Source organism: Planococcus citri, chromosome 3, assembly GCF_950023065.1.
Source record: "Planococcus citri chromosome 3, ihPlaCitr1.1, whole genome shotgun sequence".
In the NCBI taxonomy this organism is placed as follows: Eukaryota; Metazoa; Arthropoda; class Insecta; order Hemiptera; family Pseudococcidae; genus Planococcus; species Planococcus citri.
In genome coordinates this window covers 30,393,452-30,420,222 of record NC_088679.1, presented here as the reverse complement: position 1 = coordinate 30,420,222, position 26,771 = coordinate 30,393,452, and the positions used below count along the sequence as shown (strand labels likewise).

Genomic DNA, 26,771 nt, shown 5'->3' with positions numbered 1-26,771 from the left:
AATAGAACATTAAAACGTTTTTCTTTGGTGTTATTAATTAGAAAAATTCATTTTAAAAATAAAATTCTTCAATTTCAAAACGAATTAATTTCGTGTATTCTAACAACACTGTAAAATATTCAGTTACACTGTTGCACTTTTTACAAAAAAAAGTTTAATTGAATGCAAAATAAATATTCATTTAATCCTCAATTTAAAACGTTTTGGAGCAGTTGATAAATATTAATAATTAGTTAAGGTTTAAAAAATGACAAACATTTTTTAAAACCTTCCCAAAAATGCGGAATTTATCAAAAATGACTGAAAATTCACACTTTTTGAATTGTAATTTTTTCGTTTCTAAAATAATAGGTTACCAACATTGAACCACAATTTTTGAGAATTTTTTTTTGGATGATGGAATCTCGCTGTGTGTTTCTTCGCGGGAATACATATTTTAGAAGACGAATGTGATCAAATTTTGTAATAAATAATCATTTCTGTATAAATTCAGTTAATATTTTCTTGAAACAATATGTTCCTGTCATAACTGTGTGAATAAAACCACCACGATGAATCTAATAAGCTCTAATACCTCTTCTGAGCCGAAGCTTCCCATCAGGTAAACCTTACTGATAATCTATACCCGCAAATAGTGTTTTTACAATTTTACCTCATATATTTCATCAAATTTCCGATTCCTCAGTATATCGGATATGCCTAATTTCATTACTGTTCAATTTCAGATGCTGGAAAGCTCTGTATATGAAACTGACGTCGGTCAAAGTTCGTTATCAAAACAGTGATATAGAAGCAGAACTGTCGGAATATGGAGAACATTTTAAAAAAGGGATATTTCAGTTCGCTTCCAAAATACCTCAGAATTACATCGAATTACGAGATAACAAAACAACTTCATTTATGGAATCATTTTATCAAAGATTATCTAAAATATTGGTAAGTGTATGTTCATTCTTAGCTAATTTCCGTTATACGTACGTTTCTATGATATTAAATTACGTTTCAGCACGTCGATGTGGAAAGTTCCAAGCAAATATTCGCTAATTACTTGCTGTACAATTGTAATAACTCTGGGACCCTTTTACAAGAAAGACTAGAGAAGAATATCCGAGCTGTGTTGCTTTCGGCTTGGTCATTCTACGCCCAAGAAAGAATCTTCTTTTTGAAATGCTACACTCATATAATATCCGCTTCTATGGATGAATATGCTCCTTATAGTGTAAGTTTTTCTATTGGTGTAGTTATTATTTTTAAAAAAGACTGATGTGTGACTAAACTGAAATATTATGTAGACTGTGTTCACCAAGTTCTTATCGAAGACAACTCCAAGAGAACGACATACTTCCTTGTTGAAACAGTACCATAGTCTGATTCATCTGGAATTACCTTCCGTTAGTACGTTTGGTACTCTTGCTGATATGCTGATACCTCTCTGGATTACGTATAATTTAAGAGAACAATTGGAAATGCTGCAGTTGATTATTCTAACGACTTCGCAAATTGAATTATCGTTGAACGATATCGATAAATTAATCGAGTTATTACAAGTGTGTATTTTATTTAGTGAATTATTCTTGAAAATACGAATTTTGATGTAATTTCTCTTCGTAGATAACATCGTTTGGCCGGTATCAATGCTTCTTTTACCATCATTCTCATCTAACTGCCAATCAGCACGCGTTGCAGGAGCAAATACATTACGCCATAACTCTGTATTCAATTCAGGTGTTGAGCATCGGTTGGAAGTAAGTGAATAATTCTATTTCTTAAATTGAAAATCGACTTTTTAAAAATACAATTAATTTTCAGGGAAGATATTTACAAAAATGAATCGAGCAAATTCACTTCGCATAATAAGCTAATGTATCCGGCGGATTATGGCGTTGAAAGAGGCCCTATAGTTATAGCGTGGATACTTGTTTTATATCACAGATTGATGAATTCTAGTTCTTACGACGAACAGTTATCTAATCAAAGTTTTATTCTGTTAAACGAAGATCTATGGAAAGTTCTAGCGGATGCGTTACAAAGCAGTATATTGGTAAATATTTATCTCCAAATTTATGAACGAATGACTTGAGAGTATCAAATGACAAACCTTTTTTTTTTCAATTTCAGGATACAAACTGTATCAGCGACGTATTGGAACCTTGCATAGATGACATGGTGTATTTGATGTTTACGAAATTCGGAACCTGTGCCTTTAAATCTCAGCTCACTTTAGCTTCCATCATATCGTTCTTTAGTAAATTTCACGTCGGAGTTTTGAATCAGTCAAGCACTCTGATAATGGCTCATTTTAAAGATAGATTTCCTTTGAATTGCTGCAGTACTTTCAAGATGTTCGGATCAATTCTGAATTTCAGCACAAATGTCGCCCAAAGAAAAGAAGTACGTGGACGTACCTTTAGATTCACCCATCGGTGATTTTAGTTTTGAAGAAATACATGTGTAAATTTTATGTTTGTCTCGACAGATAATAGAATCTCTCGGTCGTCTTCCATTTTCTGTGAAAAAAGACGAATGTGTTTTGAGAACAATTGAATTGAATAGATACGTTTTGGAACATGATGTGTCGCCATTGAGATATTTTCCAAACAACGTGATACCTCGAGGAACTGTGGCTGTTCCTGATTTTGAAGATGATATTGTCACTTTGAAGAAATCGTTGCCTATTTGGGACATAATGAGGAATTTTTTAACGATGTATCTAAACGGTTATGTAAGTTGTTTATCAAGCGTTGTTGCTATTTTTCGAACCTTCGCAGGGCTCAAAGTTGCCAAAAGTAATTTAAATATTTTTTTAAAAAATTTGCCAATAATTCCCAAAATTGCTGCTTCCTGTTGAAATTGTAAATTTTTTAGGTTTTGATATAAATCTTGTTTTTTTTTAGCAAAAGTGCTGAAGATCTTCACTTTTTTCCAAAAAGTTATGAAAATTCAATTCTTACTTTTTTGCTAGAAATTGCCAAAAAAGTTCTTCTTTCGTTGAAATTTTTAAAGGTTCTCTTTTTGCCGGAAACTGCATAAATTCTTTTTGTTGCTAAAAATTGCCGAAAAATCTCGCTTTTTTATCAAAAAAATCTTGAAATAGTTCAACTTTTTAAAATAAAAAATCAGAACATTCCAATTTGTATTTTTTTTCTTAATGCGATTTTTTCTTCATTTAAAATGTTTTGTTGTAACTTTTTTTGGTTACTATTTGGTTACTTTTTCGAGCCTTTTTAGTTGACTACAAGCTTTACCTTTACTAAGAATAATTTTTGTTTCAAACAGAATGATACAGATTTAATTGTCACCATCATTGAAGTAATAAATTTTGTTGAAATATGGTTGCAAAAAATTCGAACCATTGACGACGATATCGTACGATTTTCTGAACTGGTTGTACAAGTGATCTGGAAGTACGTAAAGATTAAAATATTTTCGTAATTTTTGAAATTTATGATTCAATGCTCATACATAAATCGGTTTTTTCATGCACTAGGACTTCAAGCAGTTGTAATTCGACAAACGAAATGAACCTGCTGGCAGCTTGTATGAAATTCCAAGGAGTACTATTTTGCATTATGCCAGAAGACATTATAAAATGTTTCGAAATATATAATTTCCTTCCTGGCTATCCGGTTAGAATGAAAAGACGCGATATTCACTTATACGACACGTATTACACGGAAAGTCGTATTTATACGATAGTCTGCTGCAAAGAAGCTAAATCCGGAGAATATTCTGTGCTCTCATCGTATCTAAGCTTCTTTCACAAAGTGGTATGTGTTGAATTGCATTGTAGGTAGACTCGTTAATGAAATTTACTGATGAAAATTTGTATCTAGGTTCAAAATATGTTGGAAAGTTGGTACACTGTGGCCGGCTTGAAATTCGTGCTTCATATTTACAACAACGTGAACAATGATTTTTGGAAGTTCAAGAATTTAGACGATCGTAACATGATAATATGGAATTGTATCGAAATTATTCACGAAATATTGAACCACGGGTTGAAAGATGTGTTTGATAAGAAAAGCGTAGAAGAATTGATCGATTTTAGAGACAACGAACACGAATACGTTCTACCGACTACGTATTTCATTACGAAATCTTGCGTTTTATCCATTTTAAACAGCGTGAATGAGAGCACTGTGCTGTCTACTGCGATTACTGGTAATTTTCATTTATGTTTTATAGAACGATATGAATTTCAACTCCCGAATCATTCGAGTATGTTCATTACAGGTGATATTGGTTTGCTCGAGTCTGTGGTGGAAAATGCCTGCTGGACCAAAGGCAAGTCGGCAATAATGATCAACATAATTACGTACTCTCTTTCATTAATACAACGATGTCTTATTTTCGTGGACGTCGAAAAGGTAGAAATTTTATTTTTTCTGTATCATTTTTTCAATGCAATGCAACCTGACTAAATAATTTTTCCATTTTGCAGAAATTAAAGAAGACCGAAATATCATTCGATCATTTATTCCAACCTGATAAATGCCTAGCCCTTCTAAGTTACCGCTACAATTGCTTCAGTGATACTATTTGTTTGTTAGCCGTAAAACTTTTAATCAAATTAGCTTCGGTATGTACATTTCTACTTTCATTTTACCCTCGAATTTATCACAAAATTGACGAAAAATGTATTTTTGCAGACTAAAGAAAACTGTATGTTTAGCTGGCTGCAGTATTCTAATGAATTATTACAAAAAGAGTTCCTATATCCTTTGCATTCGAACAATGAATCCAATTCGGTCAAAGTAATACACTGAAATATTCTATTCAGCATTCAGCTAGATGCTTAAGTTTTAAGCTTTTCCTAATGTTTATTTTGAATTTTCCAGTCTTCGTTGCTCACTCTCATGGCTGTTTGTATCATGAAGCAAATCGTAATAGCTGATGCTCTGTTGGAAATCGATAAAGTTAGGAAAATATGCGTTGAAAACTCAACAGCCGATAGAAAAGGGAACAATTTGTTATCGATAACCAGAGATTACCTTCGTGATACTGCTATTGTAAGCATTATTTTCAGCCATGAATATCCGAATTATTTGAATGTTTTTGATAGAATTATTCGTTTATAGGATAATCCTAAAAGAAGAGAACTATACCTGAGTAATATGCATTGCGCTGTTTTAAATGTGATTTACGCGTGTTGGGAAAAGAAACTACGAGTTCCGCAACAATATTATAAAATGGAAACGAAATTTTGGAAATTTTTATTCGATCCGTTTCATAATTACCCAAAGTACGATATTTAATTTGAATTTCTTGAAGTGTGAATTATATTATTGATTATTATTATTTGCTTTACTTAGAGAGTCGTTTAAAGGATATGGATTCATATTAGAAACCATCTGCTTGGAAATAGTCAATTCGAAGAATATCGATCAGAATTTGAAGTCTGAGCTGAGAGAATTCCTCAACTCGGAGTATTTCAACAAATGGACCGAAGTAAGACTCGACGTTTTTATTTCACTCGTGGTAATTTCAGTTGATAATTCATGTTTTTTTGACTCAGTTTTGCGCCAACGTGATCGATAAACCGGCCGAATTAGCCGTCGAGTTCGAAACAATCGCTTTGCCCGTTTCATCTGTAGCAGATTCGTGGAAAAAGTTCATTCAAGTTGTCACTCGTCACTGCAGCGATTTAATAGACACACCGGGAACAGCCGCGTATCCGATACTTGAATCATTGGTTGACGAATTGTCATCACCCGAAGACAACAACAAGGAGAAATTCTTATGCGATATTTATCGTATTTATTTAACCACTTGGAACACGTAAGCTGATATTAATTTAGGCATTTTATCGAGGATTTTTTGCAGCGTATTAATTTATCGCGTTTAAATTACGTATTTTAGCGAATGTAGTCAAACAAATTGGAAAGATGAGCTCCAGCTTATGTCTAAAATGTTCATCGTATTGAACAAGTATAAGTTCCGGTACAATCCTTACTTTTACTCGGCTCTTTTGGAAATTGGCTACAAGATTTTGAAACTTGGAAATGAACGTATCAACGTGCTAAAAGGTGAGTTGGAAATTTCGTGTTAATTTCCTTTTAGCTCGTTTTTGTAAATGAGATTATTTAATTTATTGCAGAACGGAAAGACACTCCAGTCTTTCTCTTGTCTTGCGGAGAAATCCTCATTCAAAAGTTACAAACGTTCAGCAAATTGATCCACGAGAAGAACGAACGATGCGTCGAGTATCCTCCATTATTAATCCATTTATGTCTTTTCACTCGAGTTATTAATGACTTAGATATCTCGACGGATACTTTGATGTACATTTTAAGAGAAACCGATTTCGTAAACTTTACTCTGAAAACCAACAACGATGTCCTAAGGGTAAATATCGTTAATTTGTAAGGTTTCGTTGAAAATTATGTTTCATATTTTTCAACCTGTTTACAGATTAACAGCGGAACGAAGACTGCCAAGATGTTGATACAGTTTCAGAATTTCGTATTCGAAAAATATCCATTTTTGAAGAAAAATTATTACTCGAATGAATCAGTATTGAGTATTTTTCAATCAGTATTCCCGTCGGAGTTACCTACTGATGAGCAGGCTCTCCTCAATACGTTTAATGTAAAAATTTTTTTTTTTTTTAAATTTCATTTTGAAGCGTTTAGTTGTGTAATTTTGGATTAATTTTCAGGATAACGAGAGGAATAATTTATTTAGATTCGGACTGAATTTTGTGTCGAATTTGACCAACGAACCGACATGCGAATCTAAATCTTTACTCGTCGAGTTCCATGCCAAAAATAAACAATATTTGTACACTGTTTTACGTATGGTGAGTATTTGTTCGAATTTGGTTGAGTATTTAGTCCATAAAAATAAACGTATCTAGTTTTTTATTCACGTTTATTTGTAACTTAGTTTAGTGATTCCCAAAAAATTGTACTTTTTTTTGCAGGTAACCGTTTCGTTGAAGAAAGATGATTTATATTTGATCACCGCCGTAGTGACGTTTTATTTTCGAATATCGCAGCATTTATTTTTCTGTAAATATTCGGAAATCAACGATCTAGTCGAAAGCATGGTATAAATATTTAACTCATTCAACGTACTTATTAGACCTATTGTGTTTTTCTTTAACATTTCAAATTATTGTTGCAGTTTTTATTATTTAATTGCATCAAAGCATCGGTCTCATCGTTGATTCAACCTTCGAAAATGTGTTCATTATTGTTGAATGTATCTTTGCATCATTTACCTCAATTTTTCGAAGACGCCGATAACGTTAAAAGTATCTCCGAAGATATCAATGAAACTTACGAAAAGTAAGAATACTACTTTTGAAGTGAAATCTCGTTGAAAACCCATTATTTTCATTTTGAATAAATTTTTCAGATTAGCAAACCTGGTTAAACTCGGCATACAAACGTTATCGTCATTTTGCATCCATATCGATACAATTTTATACGGCGCTTGGCCTCCGGAAGATTGGAATTTCAGATGGCTGAATAGAATTAAAAGCAAATCCGAAGCTTCGTTTCCACTCCTCTTATTAGATGCGGATAACGTTCACGATGATTTTACTATGTTGGCTGCTTATGTAACTCTAGAACATGTAAGTGATCCGATACCTCAACTTGAAAATAACCTCGAATCGAGTATTATATAAATTTTATTATTCTAGCGAGCTTTCACGAAACGAATGAAAATGGAACAACCGTCGTCGGAGAATCTAGTTGGAAACAAATTGACTATTTTAAATTACGATAAATCTGGCGAAACGTTGATATGCTTGAGTAACTTTTTATTCTCGCAAGCTTCTATGTATCTATTGCATCCTGGTGTTGATCAATCAAAGAAATTATTCTTCGTTAATCATATTTTTGTGAATTTGGTAAGATTGAAATACCTACCTACGTCAATGATTTCGATTCCAGGAACGTTTCTAGTTTTTTTCTAAATATTATTTAAATTACAGAAAGAGTTTGTTAAAAACTCCATCAACGATTCGTTAACCAAAGATGTTTCCATACCGGCTGGCATCGATGATTACGATACGTTTGTTAAGCAGAAACGATTAAACGGCGACGTGGATGAAGAACCTGTCGACGGTGGAAATTCCAACGATAAAGCTGCCTCGACTATTACTCCTATTCCAGCTCGCCAGGTGCTTTCGCTCAAAGGAATGAGTGGATTGAAACCGACACCGTCAGGATCTAAAAATATCAACGAATCAGAAGTCGAAATCCATAAGGATACCGAATGTTTGCAAACTGCTGCCTTGCAAACAGTCGCGGCGCTGTTTTATAAATTAATTACTACTTTCAAGCATAGCTGATTTGATTTGTGTGTGTGTTTTTTTTTTTTGCTTTAATGAAGTTGTTTATTTTTTCAAGGTATATTTTTCATCGTGTATTGTATTTTTTTATAACGTTTGATTTTATATATTTTTTTTTGTGTACATAATCGTCATCAAAATGGTATTTATTTTTCTGTGGCGTTTTCATTGTGATCAACCATTTTGCCTTCTCTTCGGCAGTGTAAAATCTGTGAATTTTCGTTTGAGAATCGAACGATGATCTGGTGAATATTGATTAGCATTGCAAAAAATGTGCTCTCGCCATCAGAATAACCTCGGAATTTAAACCTTTGCCATCCCCATTAAAAAATGGATGTTCGAATTTGATCCGATCCAACAGGTCTGAGCTGAATAGATCTGAGGAGCTCATTGCAAAAGTAGCCCTTGTCACATGAACCTATGCAATCTCCAAAGCTCTCCCTTGAGCGAACCCAGTATCATGAATGTAAACTCTATAAAGCAATTCCTCTCAGGGCTACTCAGGGTAGACCAACTTGACGGTCATTTCATCATTACAACATGATCTCCGCAGTTGGCAATAGGTGCAATCGAGTGAAAAAGGTCTAAAAGTTCATGTGACAAGGGCTACTTTTGCAATGAGCTCCTCAATACGATTAAAACTTCGATCTAATCAGATGTAGACAAGTCAAAGCAGACCCAAGGAATGTTCAAATCTAGTTAGATTTGATAACTCTCCAGTCTCCACCGACAATCAGTATTGTCGAGTTGATCACAAATGACAAATTCTTGAAAAGATTGACACTTTCAATGCCATTTGCTTATTTTCGCATTCTCTAGAAAGAATACATACACTTTATAGGAAATAAGTGAAATAACCCAAATAAGGGCTAGGGCTAGGCTACAACGCGACGCAGCGAACTCTATACTTCAAAATATTCAAAAATTCCGCCAAAATCCTGAAATTTGATTGGTGTATTTTGTTTTGATTAGTGCCCTAATTGCCTTAGTGGACATTTTTTGTTTTTTTTCTGCGCTAATCTTATCAATCATATCAGTGTGAGGAATTGTGGGAATTGAATGATTGTCAAAATTTTACTTTTGATAGCTGTAACGATGTTATGTTCTCTGTCTTCAAGAAAGCGAAAACATTCATTGAGGAAACGATTGTTATCCCAAGAATTCAAAAGGATGGCTGTGCAAAATCAAGGGCTAAGACCTCTCAGTTTGTTGGAATCCGATTCGGCCGTTTGTGATGATATCGCTAGAAAAATTGAGACGTTTATAAAAGAAAGTCCTACGTTCAACCAACAACAACATGCCTCTACCTTAAATTCCATAACATCTGAGATGTAAGTGTACCATTCATTACTTACCTGTGTTATTATACAAAATCATTTGTTTTCTCATTCTCATACAATTCGTCCTTTTTCAGAAGGACACGTACTAATACGTACGAATTCGCATCATCACCGAGTTCCACCGAAGGAGAAGGTAATCCTTAATCGGTTTTGTTTTTATTACGAGTAATTTATTCTTCAACACTATTCCAATCATATGTATCTTTGCAGGTCCTGAGCCTGATCCAAGGGATCTACTAGCGAAGGAAGTGTGTTCGTGCCTACGATCGACCACTTTATACATTATCCCGCCAGGAACCCGCGAAAAGTACGTTTCCAGGGTCCTACTGACCTTAGAAATAAACGCAGTTCAACTACGTGAATGGCGTTTTTATATTTCGTAATCTTAAACTTGTAAAAAAAAATAATAAAATTATTTTTTCAATGTAAATATTATAAATAATAATCATCAAAATGGTATTTATTTTTCTACTGCGTTTTCATTGTGATTAATTGTTTGGCCTTCTCTTCAGCAGTGTAAAATCTGTGAATTTTCGTTTGAGAATCGAAATGATCTGGTGAATATTTCAATTGACTTGATGATTAGCATTGCAAAAAATGTGCTCTCACGATCAGAATAACCTCGGCATTAAACCTTTGCCACTCCCATTGAAAAATGGATGTTCTAATTTGATCCGACCCAACAGATCTGGTCTGAGCTGAATAGATCTATGTAATACGATTAAAACTTCGATCTAATCAGATGTAGACAAGTTAAATCAGACTCAAGGAATGTTCAAATCATAAGTTAGATTTGATAACTCTCCACCGACAATCAGTATTGACAAGTTGATCACAAATGACAAATTCTTAAAAAGATTGACACTTTCAATGACATTTGCTTATTTTCGCATTCTCTAGAAAGAATACACTTAAATAGGTCTGTACCTAAAACGTGAATCAAATGAATAGATTTGACACCTCATCTTCCGCCTCCTGCCCCTCCAAGCACCACACAAAACACAGAAAAACACCACATTAATGCAAAACTATAATATCTCAAATCATTACAAAAAGACAGTAAAAAAGAAACGCGAATAATAAAGAAAGAAAGAAAACACAAGTCAAATCACATGAAACGAAACAAAACAAAACATTTCAAGAAATTCGATCCCATTTAAATCCTAAACTCGACCGTAGCACCAGCTCTAATCCTCGGAATCAACTTGATCGACACGTTCGTTACACATCCTCGAAAGACCGCAATAAATAAAGAATATATTACACTCAGCTAAGCTGACTCGATCACTGAGAAAGTCCGTATCTTGAATAACATCGTCGCATCCAGCAACTAAATGATTCTCAATCTGATCCAGGAAACATCCAACGATTCGTATTCATTATAATGATACGTAGAAATTGGAATCGACGAAATAATATAATAATTCTACTTAATACGTAAGGGGGGAAAGGGGAAAAAATAATCATAAAAGTAACTTAGATATTACGCGAAAACATCCGTTCAGTAAGAGTATACAATGAATCTTGGTAAATTTCTTAAATTATGAGATCGAGTAAACAACAGACTAGACTGTTATCATAACAAAAACACTAAATGAGGTAAATATCAAAATAATTTACGTTTTTTTTTTGTTTTTTTGTTTTTTCTTGACAAGGTAACATAACGTCTGTAAAACACGATGTTTCATCCGAATATCCAACATTTTAAACGTAAAATCTATCAACATAAATAAATACGAGAAAAGCACAAAATTAACGTAATACAAAATAATTTTAAAAAGCAAAATCAGAGAAACAAACAATAAATAATTATATCTCCATTAAATGTAAATAAATAAATAAAACGAATGAGACTTATGGTATTCAGAAGAAATAGGCAAAAGGCACAAATCAGATCGTTAGGCCACCTGCAAAAAGATACTAGTTGTAAAGCACGCCACATATTACGTCATTTTAACGGTATTACTCTTAAAATACCTGAGTTAAGTGAACAGACGACGAATGACTTTCAATTTTTTTGGAGCTGATACTTCCTCCGCACTGTAATAAATAAAGCAGCGATTAATTTAATACATATGATTATTCGAATGAAAAAATAAAACAAAGATATTTACCTTATATCTAGTACATCAGGTGACTGAGATCTTGCACCTGAAAATCATACAACAGATTAATCAATTTGATCACCGGAATATCGGAAATTAAAAATCGTTTCTAATGATTAAGTTACTTACGAATGAAATTTTCTATATCGGAAATTTCAGCTCGTTCTTCGAGCCTTTGCATAAACTCTAAATTTTCTTGTAATTTCATGGCATTATGATCAACGAATCTACGAACAACGCTTGACTCGGGTGGTAATATCTGTAGAATCACGTTCTTAATTAAAAATGTTCAACGAATATTTTCGATTCGATTCGTACTTGCTTACCTGTAACCTTTGCATTTTTCTATCGTAAACGTCTTCGTGGTTTAATAATTCTTCAGCGGAAGGTCGGTCTTGAATGTCTTTCCTCAACATTAAATGCAATACGTTGATCAAAGTATCGGAGACATCTGAAAAAAGGACAAAAATATTGTCATCGGAATAAATTAAATTAGATCTAAGATTATGGTTTTCAATAACTTACGTCCTTTGAGCTGACTCGAAGGGAAGCTATTTCTTCTGAGTTGTTTCCATTGAGCACCTCCATTAGGAAGATAGAAATCTCCTGCCATTTCTAAAAGTGTCATACCTAAGCTAAATATGTCATTTTTAGGATGTGGTTGGAAAGAATCTTCTTTAACTTCGGGTGCTCGATATTTATCATCTCCTGCTCTGATATGGTCGACTGATATCTGTAAATAGACACCTTTTTTTCAAGAATAGTTCATTAATCGTCATCTTAGCAACGAAATTAAACTTACATTGATGTCGTGTATAAGATCAAAGTCGGCCAATTTATATCTGTCATCAAAACCCAAGAGAATATTTTCCGGTTTGACGTCAAGGTGTACGAAATCTTGCGAGTGAATATAATTCAGAGCCTACAGGAACATTGCTATTAATACATATTTCAGCTGGTTTACGTAAGAATCATCGATTTATAATTTACCTCTAATATATCGATCATAACATTCCACGTATGGTGTTCTTCCATATGTACATTATCTAAAATAAACTGAAGTAGACTTTTCCTGCATAGTTCCATTTGAGTATACAAAGCGTCATCTTCAATCCATGCGTTATAAAGTTTAACAATATTCTCATGTTTGCTAACTTTCTCATATATTAATAATTTTTCCACCGATTCTTTCCTATATAAAGATTTGTATATTAAACCGGATTCATTGTACAAAATTCTATAAATTAAAGCGTAAATGGTTACCAATTGTAAATTCCATTGACTCTAGAAATCTTGACGGCACACTTCTCCTCTGTTTCTTTGCAAGTTACTTTGTAAACCATACCAAATGATCCTTGGCCGATTCTAGTATGATTCTCAAAGGCTTCGTACAAATAAAGAGGATCTTTGGCCCATTCACAAGAGCGTCGAGACGGAGCGACCGCTAGAAATACGATTACCGTTATTATATGAGATAATCACTGATATAACTTGTTGCTTGCGATAAGTACGTTAACTTACGTTGGAATCCCGAAACGAATTTCTCCTTGAATGGTCTCGTTCTTTTCCACTGTTTTGGAGCACGGGGTTGAATTTTACGATAATCCGGATCGAGCTACGAGTAAACACATTGAAATAGTATTAAAATAAGCACAATTGGATACATATACCGGTAGTTGAATTGAAATATTACCATTTTCCTGGGAAGTATTACATCTGCCATGATTTCCATTGTAAGGAATACAGCCGAGTACTGGAATATATCAACCGAATACTGCGTTAGATGTATTCATGAAATAAACCCAACTTTGCATGCAATAAATGAATGAATCACCAATTCTGGAAATTAAAAGATTAGTGAACTGATAAAAAAATTTCTAGGCGGAAGAAACACAAATAACGTGGCTAGGCTACAACGCAGCGAACTCTATGCTTCAAAATATTCAAAAATTGCGCCAAAATCATGAAATTTGATTGGCGTATATAAACTCCACCTCCAGAACTCGCAAGTTTGTACTTAATTGAATATTTCTGTTTTTTGAAAATATTTCACATCAATTTTAGAAAAATGTATTTAATTATACGCAAATTTAAATAAAAATTATTTTAAAGTTTCGTTTTGTAACAATGATTTTAGAATAAACAAAAAAATGCGAAAATAATATAAATTTATTGAACAGGAAAATTCGACGAATCACGAGCTTGCAAAAGGCTTCCAATGCTTTGATTGGTAGAAATTGTTTTTTGCGCTAAAATATTTTGAAATTTTATTTTTCGAATGTGGTAGAATTAGAATAATAAGAAATTAATAATTATGGAATAAAATAATGCATAAATTGATATTTTTCAATTTGTTAGGACAATTAGAATAATTGGATACTTTTATAACCATAGCTGTTCTTCTCTGTCTATGTTCCATTTATAATACACTTTATTCTTTATTCGTTGAGTCACTGACACTAAGTGAGATGAGAGTTATCTCCTAAAATTGTTTGAGTATAAGAAATAAGAATAAAAACCCGATGAAGAAGACTGAAGAGTAAGACAGATGACAGATTGAATGCGTATGCTGGTACTATTTATTATTAATAATAACCATCATCCATCTACTCTTTGTTTCTAGAAAATAAATGATGATCCTGATTACTTTGCAACTTGGGCAACGAACTCCAAAGGTAGAAACTGAGAAAGAATTCGATATAATCAAGGGATTTTTACAGGAAAACATGAGCTCTAAAACGTTTTCCTTGTTTTAAACAAACATTTTTTTGGCTGTTCAAAACATGGCTCATGGCTGTTTTTTTCTTGCCAACGTTGGTTTGGTTTAATACTTAGTAATGCATTTTTTATATACGATAGTATGAACGCTTTTCATTTGTCTCCAGGAACAGCAACACTCAACAGTATTATTTATGTTCTATTGGAATGGAAAAAACGAAACAAAGGTGACATTCATTCTTGTCCAACAGCAACATAATCTGAAGGACTGTGCCGTTTATGCTTTTGCCAATGCAATTCCATTGATGAAACAAAAGTATCCAAGTTCTTTAATTTACAATTCTGAAGCAATGAGACCTCATCTTTGGTAAATTTATTACAATGCGAAGTTATTCTGGATTTTCCACAATACTTTATGGTACCTACCTAATTCATTAAAACACGCAATAAAAAACAAGTTTCAACTCAAAATATTCATTCTTATTTTCATATCAATTCATTACACAACTCCATTCATTAAAAATTTCTTTTACATCAATAGCTCGTTTTCCTGGCCATTTAAAAAATCCAGAAAATTACAAATTGATAGTAAGCAGGTACAGTTACTTTTAAGCTGTATAACTAAACTTTTAATCAGATTCTTGATTCCGAAAAACAACTAGATTAACTGAACAGAATGGATCATTAGAAAACTGTAGTCCAATTTGGAAAATTAAACCTAAGAAAATTGAAAAGAAATTATTTAAAATACAAAACTTTCGATGGAAAAAGTAGAATGAGACCTCGACGAATCGTTACGTCGACTCAATAACTCAAAAAAAAAAAAAGAATGTGAAAGATTTGTAAAGCAGGGGGAAAAAATTTAGATAACCATCACTTTCACTTCACGTAAAGATACCAATGTGTATATTGTATTCAATGCGCCTATGCATTCTAATCAATTGCCGGTAAATCTCCTCTATCTCCAGCTTCCCACTGAGCACCTGAAAAATAAGAAACAATTTCCTTGTATAACTATACCTTGTAGAAAACTTCAACAGTGAAGTCAGTGAAGTGAGGAAACAAAATAAACGTCAAGTCGTAAACAGTAAGTAAAACTGTGGGAACTTACGGGCGTTTTTAGTGAAGTGAACCATCTTGTCTATGGCGTTACATCTAACTCGAAGTGGTAGCGATTCTAAATTTTCGATAATAGCATTTAATTGGGGGTATCCAATTGCGTCAGTGTAATATTTAGCTGAATGAGCTGGAGGTCTTGGTCTCATCTGTTTTAGAAAAATGGCAAATTAGTGGTGAATTTCACGACGTGTGTAAGCGTTAGTCGCTAGAAAGTAACTATGAATATTTAATTTACTTGGATAGCGGTCGGTTTCGGTTTTTCCGTTGGACGAGAGCGAGACGAAGTAGGCGATCGGAAACAGCCACAGTACCGTAGAATTATTTCTCCTATGATTGAAGCAATGCCTCCACCTACATAGATCAGAAATCTGTTGATTGAATCTGAATATTGCGCCATCGCTAGTGCCGCATTAAGGGTTTTGTGGGCCCTAACCCCTAATTCCAAAAATTTAGTGCCCCTTCCCCCCCAAAACAGTCCAACAAAAATTTTTCACCCCAAAATGACCTCGAAGATAACTTTGTGCCTGAATTCGTTTTGTTTTCCATGATGATAAGTGTAGAAGGATACGGAAAAAACTAAGACAAAATTTCAAAGCGTGGTTTTCATTACAGAAATTCTGTACTTTTTCCGTAGTTTTATTTGTAAGAAACCGCACGGAAAAGTAAAATTAGTTTCCCTTTTTCGTACTTGAAGGAAACACGATGAAATTTAGTCCACCTTTTTTCGTTAGCTTTCTACGGCTATTATAAAAAAGGCTCTACACATTTTTAGTCGGTGGGCTCGCATAAGGATCACTTGCACCCCTCTGCCGATCCTCCGGGACAACTTTTTTCTTAATGGGAGAGTCCTAAGGAACATTTCTAGTCCTTGTCCTCAAAAACAAAAGTGGCCCTACTTACAAAATGGCAGCCATTTTGATTGACAGGTCAGCCGAAATCGCAGATTTCGCGTTCCAACATAGGTCTAGCATAACATTTTTCAAACTGTACAAAGGTAGATCAAAAGAGCAGGCAAAAATTCATCACCTGTCAAAATTTCAAGTGCTAAAGTGCCTTTTTCGATTTTTGGTGAATTTTCAAAAATCAAATTTTGGCCACAATGTGAGAAAAAAATCAAAATTTTACCAAATTGACCTAGAAAGCTGAAATTAGGGATATACCCTATTTTCGACCTGCCAAATCGATTGGAAACTGTTTCAAACCGTTTTGAGCAGTTCTGGAGCCTCCAGCAGATTTTTGAAACTCGAAATTCTCACAAAATTTCATCAAATTCCGAAATTAATTCTGAAAACTAATTTCAATACTCTATGAAGTCGACTGCAGGTGAATTTCAAGTCGTTTTGAAGCCTCCAGCGATTTTTTGAAAATTACTGGAGCCTCCAGCAGATTTTTGAAACTCGAAATTCTCACAAAATTTCATCAAGTTCCGAAATTAATTCTGAAAACTAATTTCAATACTCTATGAAGTCGACTGCAGGTGAATTTCAAGTCGTTTTGAAGCCTCCAGCGATTTTTTGAAAATTACTGGAGCCTCTAGTAGATTTTTGAAACTCGAAATTCCCACAAAATTTCATCAAATGGAGTTGGAAAGCCGAAATTAATTCTGCAAACTATTAATTTCAATAAGTACTCTATGAAGTCGACCGCAGGTGAATTTCAAGTCGTTTTGAAGCCTCCAGCGATTTTTTGAAAATTACTGGAGCCTCTAGTAGATTTTTGAAAATCGAAATTCCCACAAAATTTCATCAAATGGAGTTGGAAAGCCGAAATTTACTCTGCAAACTAATTTCAATACAATATAATATGAAGTCGATTGCATGGTGGTTTCAAGTGATTTTGAAGGTTCCAGCTACTTTTTGGAAATTTCAATTCTGCTATAAATGCCATGAAACCTTTCAAAAAGTCACTAGAGGCTCCAAAATTACTTAAACCCACCTGAAGTCGTCTTCAGAGGGTGTTAAAATTGGAGTGCATAGTTAATTTCAGCTTTCCATCTCCATTTTGAGGAAATTTTAAGTTTCAAAAATTTACTGGAGGCTCCAGTAATTTTCAAAAAATTGCTGGAGGCTCCAAAATGACTTGAAATTTACCTGCAGTCGACTTCATAGCGTATTAAATTTAGTTTTCAGAATTTCGGCTTTCCAACTCCATTTTGATGAAATTTTGTGAGAATTTCGAGTTTCAAAAATCTGCCGGAGGTTCCAGACCTACTCAAAACGGTATGAAACAGTTTCGATGTGGCAGGTCGAAAATAGGGTATATACCAAATTTCAGCTTTCTACTCTATAGGTCAATTTGGTAAAATTTTGATTTTTTTCTCGCATTTTGGCCAAAATTTGATTTTTGAAAATTCGCCAAAAATCGAAAAAGGCACTTTAGCACTTGAAATTTTGACAGGTGATGAAAGTTTGCCTGCTCTTTCGATCTACCTTTGTACGGTTTAAAAATTTTTATGCTATTCCTATGTTGGAACGCGAAATCTGCGATTTTAGCTGACCTGCCAATCAAAATGGCTGCCATTTTGTAAGTAGGGCCACTTTTGTTTTGAAGGACAAGGGCTAGAAATGTTCATTAGGACTCCCACTTTAAGAAAAAAGTTGTCCCGGAGGATCGGCAGGGGGGTGCAAGTGATCCTTATGCGCCCCCCCCACTATTTGTATTTTGTGTAACTCCTGTATAAGTTATGTATGTAGGTTGCTAGCACACAGTTATTACAACATGTTGACTCGGGGACCTGCACAAATGAAAAGAAAAATTACCTCAATAGCAATACCTTTTTTATGTGGAAGATCTGAGATTTTCCCATCACTATCAGGAAACAAGCGTTTGTTTTGTAGTAACATGTTTTTGCTCTCTCAAAGATGAATTTTCCCGTTCAAAGCTGAGCTGAGCTGAAGCAGTGGAGCTGTAAAAATCCAAAAATTATCAATTAGATAAGATGGACGAGTGAGTTGGTAATTGAATAAAGAAAAAGTAGGATATCCAATGTCAAGTAGAACTTACGAGCAACAATGAACTACTTACCAAAAGGGAAAATGTTTGGTCAATAAACGTCGTACAATAGTATTTCAATGATCCAGCTGTTTCGAAAGAGCCAAGTTACGGTTCATTGGTTCGGTTCGTCGACCGTTAAAAATATGGTCTGCGATAGAGCCCTGCGCCGACAGCGAAATGATCGGCGGCGGCTACAGTACGCGCAGCACTGTGGCTGGCGGCGGAGCCGATTCCAGCCGAAGGTCTTGGCGGCTGCCAAAATTTTGCTCGGCGGCGGCTCAGCCGGCTACAAAGTTGAAATTTTGGGGTAATTTTTCGTAAATTTTAAAATTACCCCAAAATAAAAATTGGAAAGCAAAATCAAATTCAACTTCTCAAATGAAAATACCAATTTTTTCCGAGCTGAAAAGATTGGCTGTTTTTAATGACGAAAAGTTTTGATTTTTGTTTTTGAAAAAGTCAAAATATTCGAAAAATCCTCCTGAAATTTGCTGATTGAGTGAATTGAGCCGGCTCAGCCGAGCAGATTACTCGGCGGCGGCTGCGGCGGCTGAAGTAATTTTTGAAACTGCGGCGGCGGCTTGAAAAATGTTTGAAAAATCGGTGGCGGCGGCGGCGCGGCGCGGCGGCGCAGGGCTCTAGTCTGCGATGCATTTTGATGAAGGGAGGTATTTCATGAGAATGAATAATGAATGCATAGTATAATCAAAAAATAATCGTACCTATATAGCATAGTTCATTCATTTCATAGCCATTTCCTTCGGATTAATTCTTCCTTTTTCGCTTTTTTCGGGAGTTTCATGTTTCATCACAACGTAAAGGCTCGTTTAGACTATGACAGTACTGTCATGAAAGTGCTGTCATGACAGCAACTTTCACAGTATAAATTGCACTGTCATGTACTGTCACCCCACTGTGACAGTACTGTCACACTATCATGCATGCATGATAGTAGAGCCATGACAGTGAAAGTGAGGAAGGTGTTTAGTCGACATCTACATAAGCAGCAACTAGCAACCAGCAACTGGCAACTTGGCAACCAAATCAAAAAATTTTGATTTGGTTGCTAGTTCCAGCCAATAACCGAGCAACTTCTTATCATTTTCGTTCCACTGTCGCGGAGTTGCTAGTTGCTGGTTGCCAGGTTCCGTCTATGTAGCAGTGCACTTAGAGTTTTTTTCTCACCTTTATAATTATGGCTAGTGTGAAATGAAGTTAAACTTAAAAGTTCAGTATTTTCATATTTCTAGTGATATTTTATGATTTAAGGACAAAAGAAGCTCTTTAGGTCAGAATGAAGGGTTGAAAGTGTACTTTGTGTGTAAACACCTCTGTCATGAAAGCGTGAAAATCAACAACTTTCATGAAAGCACTATCACGACAGCACTGTCATAGTGTAAACGAGCCTTAAACAACATACCGGGTGACCAAGAATAATGGGATTTCGATGTTATCAAAAAGGAGAGAAAATTCCCGTTATGAAAATTAGAAAATTAAATAATCATGTAAAAAATGGCATTTGAGTGATTGTTTCAATGAAATACGAAATAATCTTTCATTTTGCATCGAAACAATAATTCGAAAGCACTTTTTCTCGATTGTTATTTCATTTTCCAGTTTTTAATTAGGGAAATTTTTTTCCCTTTTTGGCATATCAGAACATTACAAAACCCATTATTCTTGGTCACCCGGTATGAGAAAGACGTGATAAGACGAACACGTTTCTGATTGGCTGCACAAACACAAATTTGCTCCGGAGACGCAAAGGAGACGCTCGTTATTGAGTGATAAGTTTTTTTGCGCTAAATATTTTGAAAATTTTTCGAACGTGGTAGAAATATGGAATAAAATTGCAGTTTATTAATATTTTCCAATTTGTTAGGACAATTGGATACTTTTATAACCATAATTCTTCTCTTCGAAGCTTGTTTTGTGTCTGTGTTCCATTTATAATACATCATTTTATTCTTTATTCGTTGAGTGAATCATCTCCTAAATTTTTTGAGGCACAAGCGATGAGTCCTAATATAAGAATGGAAACCCGACGAAAAAGGGTAAGACAATGATCGAATGCATATACTGGTACCTTTATTATTAATAATTACCATCATCCATCTGCTCTTTGTTTGTAGAAAATAAATGATGATCCTGTTCAACTCCAATCCAATTTGCCGGAAGCGTTGAAAACTAGGGAGAAAGAATTCGATATAATCAAGGGATTTTTACAGGAAAACATGAGCTCTAAAAGTAACGGGTGAGTATTTCGGTATCGATACCATCCATCGTGATGACATTCATTTGATAAAATTTGTATCATGTATCAACGACAGGTACTTATTCATCAGTGGTGAACCTGGATCCGGTAAGACTGCAACAGTTCACAGAGTGATCGAAAGACTAAACGAAGAGAACGATCAATCATCTAACAACTTTCAAGTGAGCGTTTTTTTATATTTTAGAATGTTCTATAACCATTTTGTAACTTTGAATCGTGTTTCAGTTCATAGAAATAAACGGTTTATATTTATCAGAGCCATCGAAAGCTTATAGTCGGATTTTGGAGCAAATGACAGAAGAAATTGCTACTCCTAAACAAGCTCTCAGTTCCCTTAACTCAATTTTCACCTCTCGCTCAACTAAAAACCATCCGGTGATACTATTTATTGACGAAGTACGAAATCTGATTTTTTTTTTTTTGATTAATGTAACTTGGATTTATTTACTCATTTTTTTATTCTTTCTCCTAGTTGGATTGTATTTACAACAAATCTGCCAATGTGATTATTAATATCTTGCAATGGTATCTAATAAAAAAATCTCAGCTAATACTTATGACCATTGCAAATGATGATGTTCTGATATCCAGTTTAAAGAATAAATTCACCAAAGAAATAGTAAGTTACTTATTTCGAACAAAACACGATGAATTTATTAATGAGTGATGCTTCAATTTTCAGAAAATCTCCGAATTAATATTTCCACCGTACTCGTGCTCAGATCTCGAAACAATAGTCGAAGATCGTTTGCAAGATAAGGAATTTGATCTGGAAGTGATAAAATTCGTTATGAAGTAATTTCATATAACTATTATACAGAATGTCGTTTCTGTGGCATTTTTTTCAATCCGGTAATTTTTTAGGAAATGTGTCAAGAAAGAAGGAGATGCTCGTATCGCTCTTGATATCTGTGGGAGAATTTTAGACAAACTTGAAAATAATGAAAATCAAATTACGTTAGAAGTCGTACAAAAGATCTGCGAAGAAATTTCTTCCGATCATGTCACAGTGACTATAAAGTGAGTTATCTTTTCATATTATTTTTTTCGTGAAAGGTTTAAGACAAGTGCTTATGAGATTGTTTTTGTTGCTCAGAACCCTAGCTCCGGTCCAAAAAGTACTCCTAAGAGTTGTTCGTGACGAATGTACTGTTGAAGAAAGCTCCTTGGATGAGAAGATTTATTTCCTTTGCAAAGGTGTCTGCACTATCGAAGGTACGTATATTTATTCTTGAGATTGTTTCCTGTTTTGGCAGCTTTCGTTATTATGATTCGACTGTATTTCTGATGTACAGGTTTACGATGCCCTTCAATCACTCAACTTTGTAGCACAGCAGAAGTGCTTAGTCGAATGGGTTTTTTGAAAGTAAGCGATGCTAGAGTGAACATACATTCTAAGATCAGGTTAAATATACCTGGAGAATACGTTAATACAGCCTTCCATATGACTGAGTAAATTTATTTGATGAAACTGATCGTGATTCGTATGTATTCTGGTTTTAGAAATGTTTTAATCAATTTTTAAATTTTAAATCAATATTAAAATTTCAACAATGCAATTGTTTATTATTTTATCATTACATTCTGCGAGGAACAAACATAAACTCAATAAATAATACTGTATAAATTCGTTATGTACGAACAGAGTCGAGTAAATCTTGAAAGATCAGTTTACGAACTTAGAATGGTGCCAAAAAGACATTTATCTGAAAATCTGCTTTTAATTTCATCTTCATTCCACTCCACAGTCACCTGAGAAAAAACAAACGTTAGTTTCTTGAAACCGCCATGATTTCAGATTTCGAAAGCGGAGAAGCTCACCTTTGATTGTCTATCTCGTTTTTTACCAGCAATTGAAAATACTCCGGTACATTCAATCAAAGAACACAAATTGATGAATTCATCCGAACGGCAGTGTTCGATTTTCTGTTTCTTGCATATTTTCAAGTACATGTCCTCGATCTACGAATTAAATTCGAAATTAAATTCAAGTCATTGAAGCTAACGTGTTTAAAAAAAACACACTTCACATTAACGTACTTTGTAAATATCCAGCTTAGTACGGTCGAATTTCTGGTCTCGGATTAACATCAGTACCGCACAAACGATCAATTTTTGATGTAATGGGAGATGATCCAATCTGTCGAATTTCTCAGTTTCTCCTAGTATACCAGTCATTAAAATTTGTACATCGATAGGTTGGATGGTACAAACTCCATCTAAAAAACACAAATACTTCAGAAAATTTTTCAAAAAACATACATAAATCGTCAGGCAAAAAATATCCACCTTTAGTGTTCTTTGCGATACACGCTTTGATTACTTCTTTGGTAAGTTCTAAGGCATTTCTAGCGTCGCAGCAATTTGCTGCAGCTTTTCTACCCAGTAACTGAATAGCAGCTGGTTCGAATTTTATACTTTTAAGGTTAATCTACAAATAAAAATAGAAAAATGAATCACATCTAAATTAAGAAAAAGATTGAGACGAAAAAAAGTGACAAAATATGCGCACCTTATTCAGTCTTTTTTGAATTATATTGACTATTTCTTGATCACTGTACGGAGGAAATTCCACCATGAATGGTTTCATGAAAGCTCCATTCGCCATACGGGATAAAAATCGATCAACAAAATTGAGTATATGGCCTATTGTTATCAAAACCATTTGACCGTTTCGTACTTGAGAAGGCAACTGAAGCAACGAATGCAGTACAGCTTGATTTTTCGTGCTCAATTTGAGTACTTTGTCTAATATTAATAACCTGAAAGACGAAGTAATCATTAATAATACTATAAACCAGAATAAACACGAAACACAAACAGTGATACTTACACAGGCTGTTTTTGACTGTTCAAAGTTTTCAATAATTTATCAACGTTGTCTTTAACAGTTTTACCCATTTTCGCGTCTCCTCCGAGTTTCTGTTGGATTTCTCGATAGACATCGTTGCAGTTAGTTTGATGGTCGAGACAATTTACGTATACAACGGTGAATTTACTTTGAATCTGAACAAATGAATCAGTTTCATTACGAATACCGCCAAATAGACGTTTAAAATCAGTATTGAATATTGATCAACTTACGTCTTTTTGAGATTGTAGAAACTGGATAACGGCCGTTTTTCCAGTACCAGAAGGTCCGCAAAAATACAACGAAACGGATTCTTTTTTATTCAGACATTTAGTCAAATGAGAACGAATTGTTTTAATTTGATCGTTTCTCTCGAGGAACTCTTCGCCGGTACTACTACTCAAAGCGTCAGTTATTGTCTGCATTTCATCGTCTACAAAACATACTTCAGTTATAGTGAAACTACATTTACGATGAAGAAAAGAACACAGAAATACTCACCGATCGAAGACGAATTGTCAATATTGTCGTTCAATTTCGGTTTTTTGTTCTCTTTGCAAATACTATCGCAATGATCGTCAAATTGTTCATCATCTGAAAGATGAGAAACACACATGAAAATAAGCAAGTCAAAAAGGGTGTATTTTTATATTACTTCAATAAGAAGGGTTACTCACTCAATTTTTCTTTGGTACTTTTCCTTTTCGCCGCAAGACGGCCACTACTCTTGGTTACGGGAAATTTCAACGAACTTTTCGGCGGCATTGTCCTTTCGATGTGAACGGGAAACGCGTGTTTTGTAGATCGACAAAATCGATCGAACAAAATTTCACAAGAATTGAAGAACGCGAATCACTGGATAGTCGATTTAGGAGTATTTTTACCGTTTGTGTCTTCTAGACAGAAAATGATTATTGCTTTAGTATTTAATCAAAGAAAACAAAAGAAACGAAGTCGCAACGAACAAAGTGAAAAATGCCGTACGAATGATACCTTGGCGCTTTCCCTCCAATTTTTTTTTTCGGATCAACAGCTGCCTGTCGAAAGTTCGAAACAGCTGATTTGCAAAAATATTCTTCAGTTTTAAATATGCGCATAAGTTTTTTCTATTCAAGATTCAAGAATGAGTTTGCGCAGTGCGCAGGCTTGTGCGCAGGTATTGAAAAGAGACACGCGTACAATAAGTTGCAGAAGCAGGATGTTGGCAGGAGAAAAAGCTTCGATTTGAATTTGAACAATATTTTTGATTTTGAATTTAGAAAATGATTGATCATTGAATTGAAAGGAAATAATAATTTGAGCTATACAAGGGAACCTCTCGAGGTGTTCACTTCACTGTCCACCTCCGGTTTGAACGGGATCATGATTGCAGAAATAGCAAACTGAACTCTGAAGTTAAGTTTAGGTGCGGCTATACTGAATTTAACCATAACCTTAAACTTAACCCTAGAAGTTAAACAAAGGCAACTTTTATGTTGACGTACATTAAATTCAGTATAAACCAGTCTTATTCTTAAGTTAAGGGAATAAGTTTACGGTTAAGTTCAGTATAGCCCCTCCTTTTGAGTTGAAAAAAATTTCAGTACTGTCAAAACCCCTAATTTCGGACAGGGTACGTAATTTCGGACACTCAGTGTTTTTGCTCTTTTATTGATAAGAACCAAGGGTACAAGTAAAAGTGAACACTTCTTCTATTAGTTTAGATCACGGACAATCTCCCTGATGTAAGAATTTTCATTTTACACTATTTATTTAGCCATTAAAATGGACTTTACAAAGTGCTTCATGTAAAGTGTGGGGAAAAAGTTATTCACAGAGTCTATCCAAATGCTTTCATAACCACGAAAATCGCTCTAAAATATCAAGAAGTCACTGGTAATTAAAAATAAAATTCATTTATCAAATTTCACGTTTTGTTTCTATTATTTAAATCCTAAAAACTGAAAAAGTCGCGAAACGGATCATTATTTCGGACACTTTGGTTAACGCTTTACCGAGTTTGGAAGGGTAACACTGATGCACTTGCAAATGTGTATTTTTCGAGTTCGACGGTATTTTTTCAAGTGTTTTCAGTTTTGATGAAGATATTGTACTATTATTTCACTCATTTTCCTAAAAACCATACTGAAAAGTGAAAGTCGGAGTCGTAAAATCATCAACAAGGAGTTTGATAAGAAATTGTTCAATGTTACCAACTTATTTTTCTAATGAGAAAGTGGATAATGAGAGTGCTGAACATTTCCTTGAAAAATCGTTTTTCTCTACATTTCACATCATGATTCGAGCTGTTTTGATTGTAGTTGTTTTTCAGAGGTAAATAATTTCTTTTTCAACTAAAATTTTCGAGTTCTTACGTTAAAGAAAAAGTGTCCGAAATTAGGGTACCTTGGACCTAATTTCGGACACTTTTCGGATTCAAATTAAATAAACAAAATCACGTAAAATTTATAAATTGATGCTCAAAAACGATTCACACGATGACATTCTATGAGAATGTGAAGACAAACACCAAGTTGAATCGCTCGTTTTAAAGCCTTTTTCGAAAAACGAGAAAAAGTGTCCGAAATTAGGGGTTTTGACAGTAACCAAATTGATTAATTTTCGATTTTTGGCAAATTTTTGACCATTCTAAAAATTTAAAAACTTCTCCAGAAAGACGTGAAAATTATTTTGGGTGGCTAAAAGTTGAGGTATGGCTAATTGTAGTTCTGGAGGCTTCAGCCATTGATTCAATGCTTCAGCATACCAGTTTGGGTATGGCCAGATTTTGTATGTTGAGTTCTCTGCACTTTGCCTTGCCCGCCAGGGCTTTCAGCACAATACAGCTACAGAAGTCTGTCATAATTATTATGTATTCAGTATTTGGAAGCGGACGCCCCGTGAGATTCCTAGGAGAACTCGATTAAAAAATTATCAACGTTCTTCTTTCGAAGTTTCGATCAACTCAACTGTCAACAGTTTTTCAGTATTCCTAGATTAGTTAATTCCAAAATTGAAATTTCATCTATATTCGGTTTCGATTTTGGTAATGTTGTGGTTGATCTAACGAGTCAAGATCTAGAGCTCG

The 26,771-nt window shown here is 34.3% G+C and overlaps 5 protein-coding genes across 8 annotated transcripts; 2 read left to right on the top strand and 3 right to left on the bottom strand.

Annotated features, from left to right (window-relative positions):
* Positions 1–382: 382 nt before the first annotated feature.
* Positions 383–10,109, top strand: LOC135842096 (nucleoporin NUP188-like). 2 transcript variants are annotated; one of them, XM_065359441.1, is made up of 29 exons: positions 383–601; positions 726–936; positions 1,007–1,219; positions 1,293–1,547; positions 1,612–1,745; positions 1,810–2,041; positions 2,119–2,391; positions 2,477–2,722; positions 3,277–3,404; positions 3,488–3,767; positions 3,834–4,161; positions 4,234–4,367; positions 4,442–4,579; positions 4,650–4,754; positions 4,839–5,009; positions 5,079–5,242; positions 5,313–5,448; positions 5,516–5,778; positions 5,860–6,026; positions 6,098–6,345; positions 6,412–6,588; positions 6,659–6,799; positions 6,923–7,048; positions 7,126–7,289; positions 7,360–7,579; positions 7,649–7,858; positions 7,943–9,633; positions 9,720–9,775; positions 9,853–10,109. In XM_065359441.1, the coding sequence occupies exons 1-27, from the start codon at positions 552–554 to the stop codon at positions 8,300–8,302; spliced, it is 5,274 nt and encodes a 1,757-aa protein (XP_065215513.1). In that variant the 5' UTR covers positions 383–551; the 3' UTR covers positions 8,303–9,633; positions 9,720–9,775; positions 9,853–10,109. The 2 variants fall into 2 exon arrangements, with proteins under 2 accessions (XP_065215513.1, XP_065215512.1); XM_065359440.1 differs by having other exon boundaries at positions 9,717–9,775.
* A 550-nt stretch (positions 10,110–10,659) lies between these two features.
* Positions 10,660–13,635, bottom strand: LOC135842098 (membrane-associated tyrosine- and threonine-specific cdc2-inhibitory kinase-like). Its single transcript, XM_065359442.1, has 11 exons — positions 13,441–13,635; positions 13,269–13,362; positions 13,011–13,191; positions 12,738–12,939; positions 12,550–12,669; positions 12,273–12,480; positions 12,074–12,198; positions 11,877–12,006; positions 11,757–11,793; positions 11,620–11,682; positions 10,660–11,549 (listed from the first exon to the last, which is right to left on the bottom strand). Exons 1-10 carry the CDS (start codon positions 13,477–13,479, stop codon positions 11,625–11,627), a joined length of 1,194 nt encoding a protein of 397 aa, XP_065215514.1. The 5' UTR covers positions 13,480–13,635; the 3' UTR covers positions 10,660–11,549; positions 11,620–11,624.
* A 1,288-nt stretch (positions 13,636–14,923) lies between these two features.
* On the bottom strand, positions 14,924–19,558 carry LOC135840784 (uncharacterized). 3 transcript variants are annotated; one of them, XM_065357464.1, is made up of 6 exons: positions 19,301–19,558; positions 18,609–18,664; positions 18,358–18,489; positions 15,820–15,935; positions 15,577–15,730; positions 14,924–15,448 (listed from the first exon to the last, which is right to left on the bottom strand). In XM_065357464.1, exons 3-6 carry the CDS (start codon positions 18,425–18,427, stop codon positions 15,399–15,401), a joined length of 390 nt encoding a protein of 129 aa, XP_065213536.1. In that variant the 5' UTR covers positions 18,428–18,489; positions 18,609–18,664; positions 19,301–19,558; the 3' UTR covers positions 14,924–15,398. The 3 variants fall into 3 exon arrangements, with proteins under 3 accessions (XP_065213536.1, XP_065213537.1, XP_065213535.1); XM_065357465.1 differs by lacking the exon at positions 18,609–18,664; XM_065357463.1 differs by lacking the exon at positions 19,301–19,558 and having other exon boundaries at positions 18,609–18,836.
* Positions 19,559–20,203: 645 nt separating this feature from the next.
* On the top strand, positions 20,204–22,412 carry Orc1 (origin recognition complex subunit 1). Its single transcript, XM_065357461.1, has 9 exons — positions 20,204–20,632; positions 20,711–20,832; positions 20,909–21,014; positions 21,079–21,249; positions 21,326–21,472; positions 21,536–21,648; positions 21,718–21,873; positions 21,950–22,068; positions 22,149–22,412. The coding sequence occupies exons 1-9, from the start codon at positions 20,594–20,596 to the stop codon at positions 22,307–22,309; spliced, it is 1,134 nt and encodes a 377-aa protein (XP_065213533.1). The 5' UTR covers positions 20,204–20,593; the 3' UTR covers positions 22,310–22,412.
* Cdc6 (Cell division cycle 6) lies at positions 22,399–24,740 on the bottom strand. The gene is made up of 9 exons (XM_065357460.1): positions 24,382–24,740; positions 24,206–24,298; positions 23,938–24,137; positions 23,687–23,859; positions 23,366–23,615; positions 23,143–23,284; positions 22,894–23,072; positions 22,675–22,815; positions 22,399–22,605 (listed from the first exon to the last, which is right to left on the bottom strand). Exons 1-9 carry the CDS (start codon positions 24,467–24,469, stop codon positions 22,525–22,527), a joined length of 1,347 nt encoding a protein of 448 aa, XP_065213532.1. The 5' UTR covers positions 24,470–24,740; the 3' UTR covers positions 22,399–22,524.
* Positions 24,741–26,771: the final 2,031 nt, after the last annotated feature.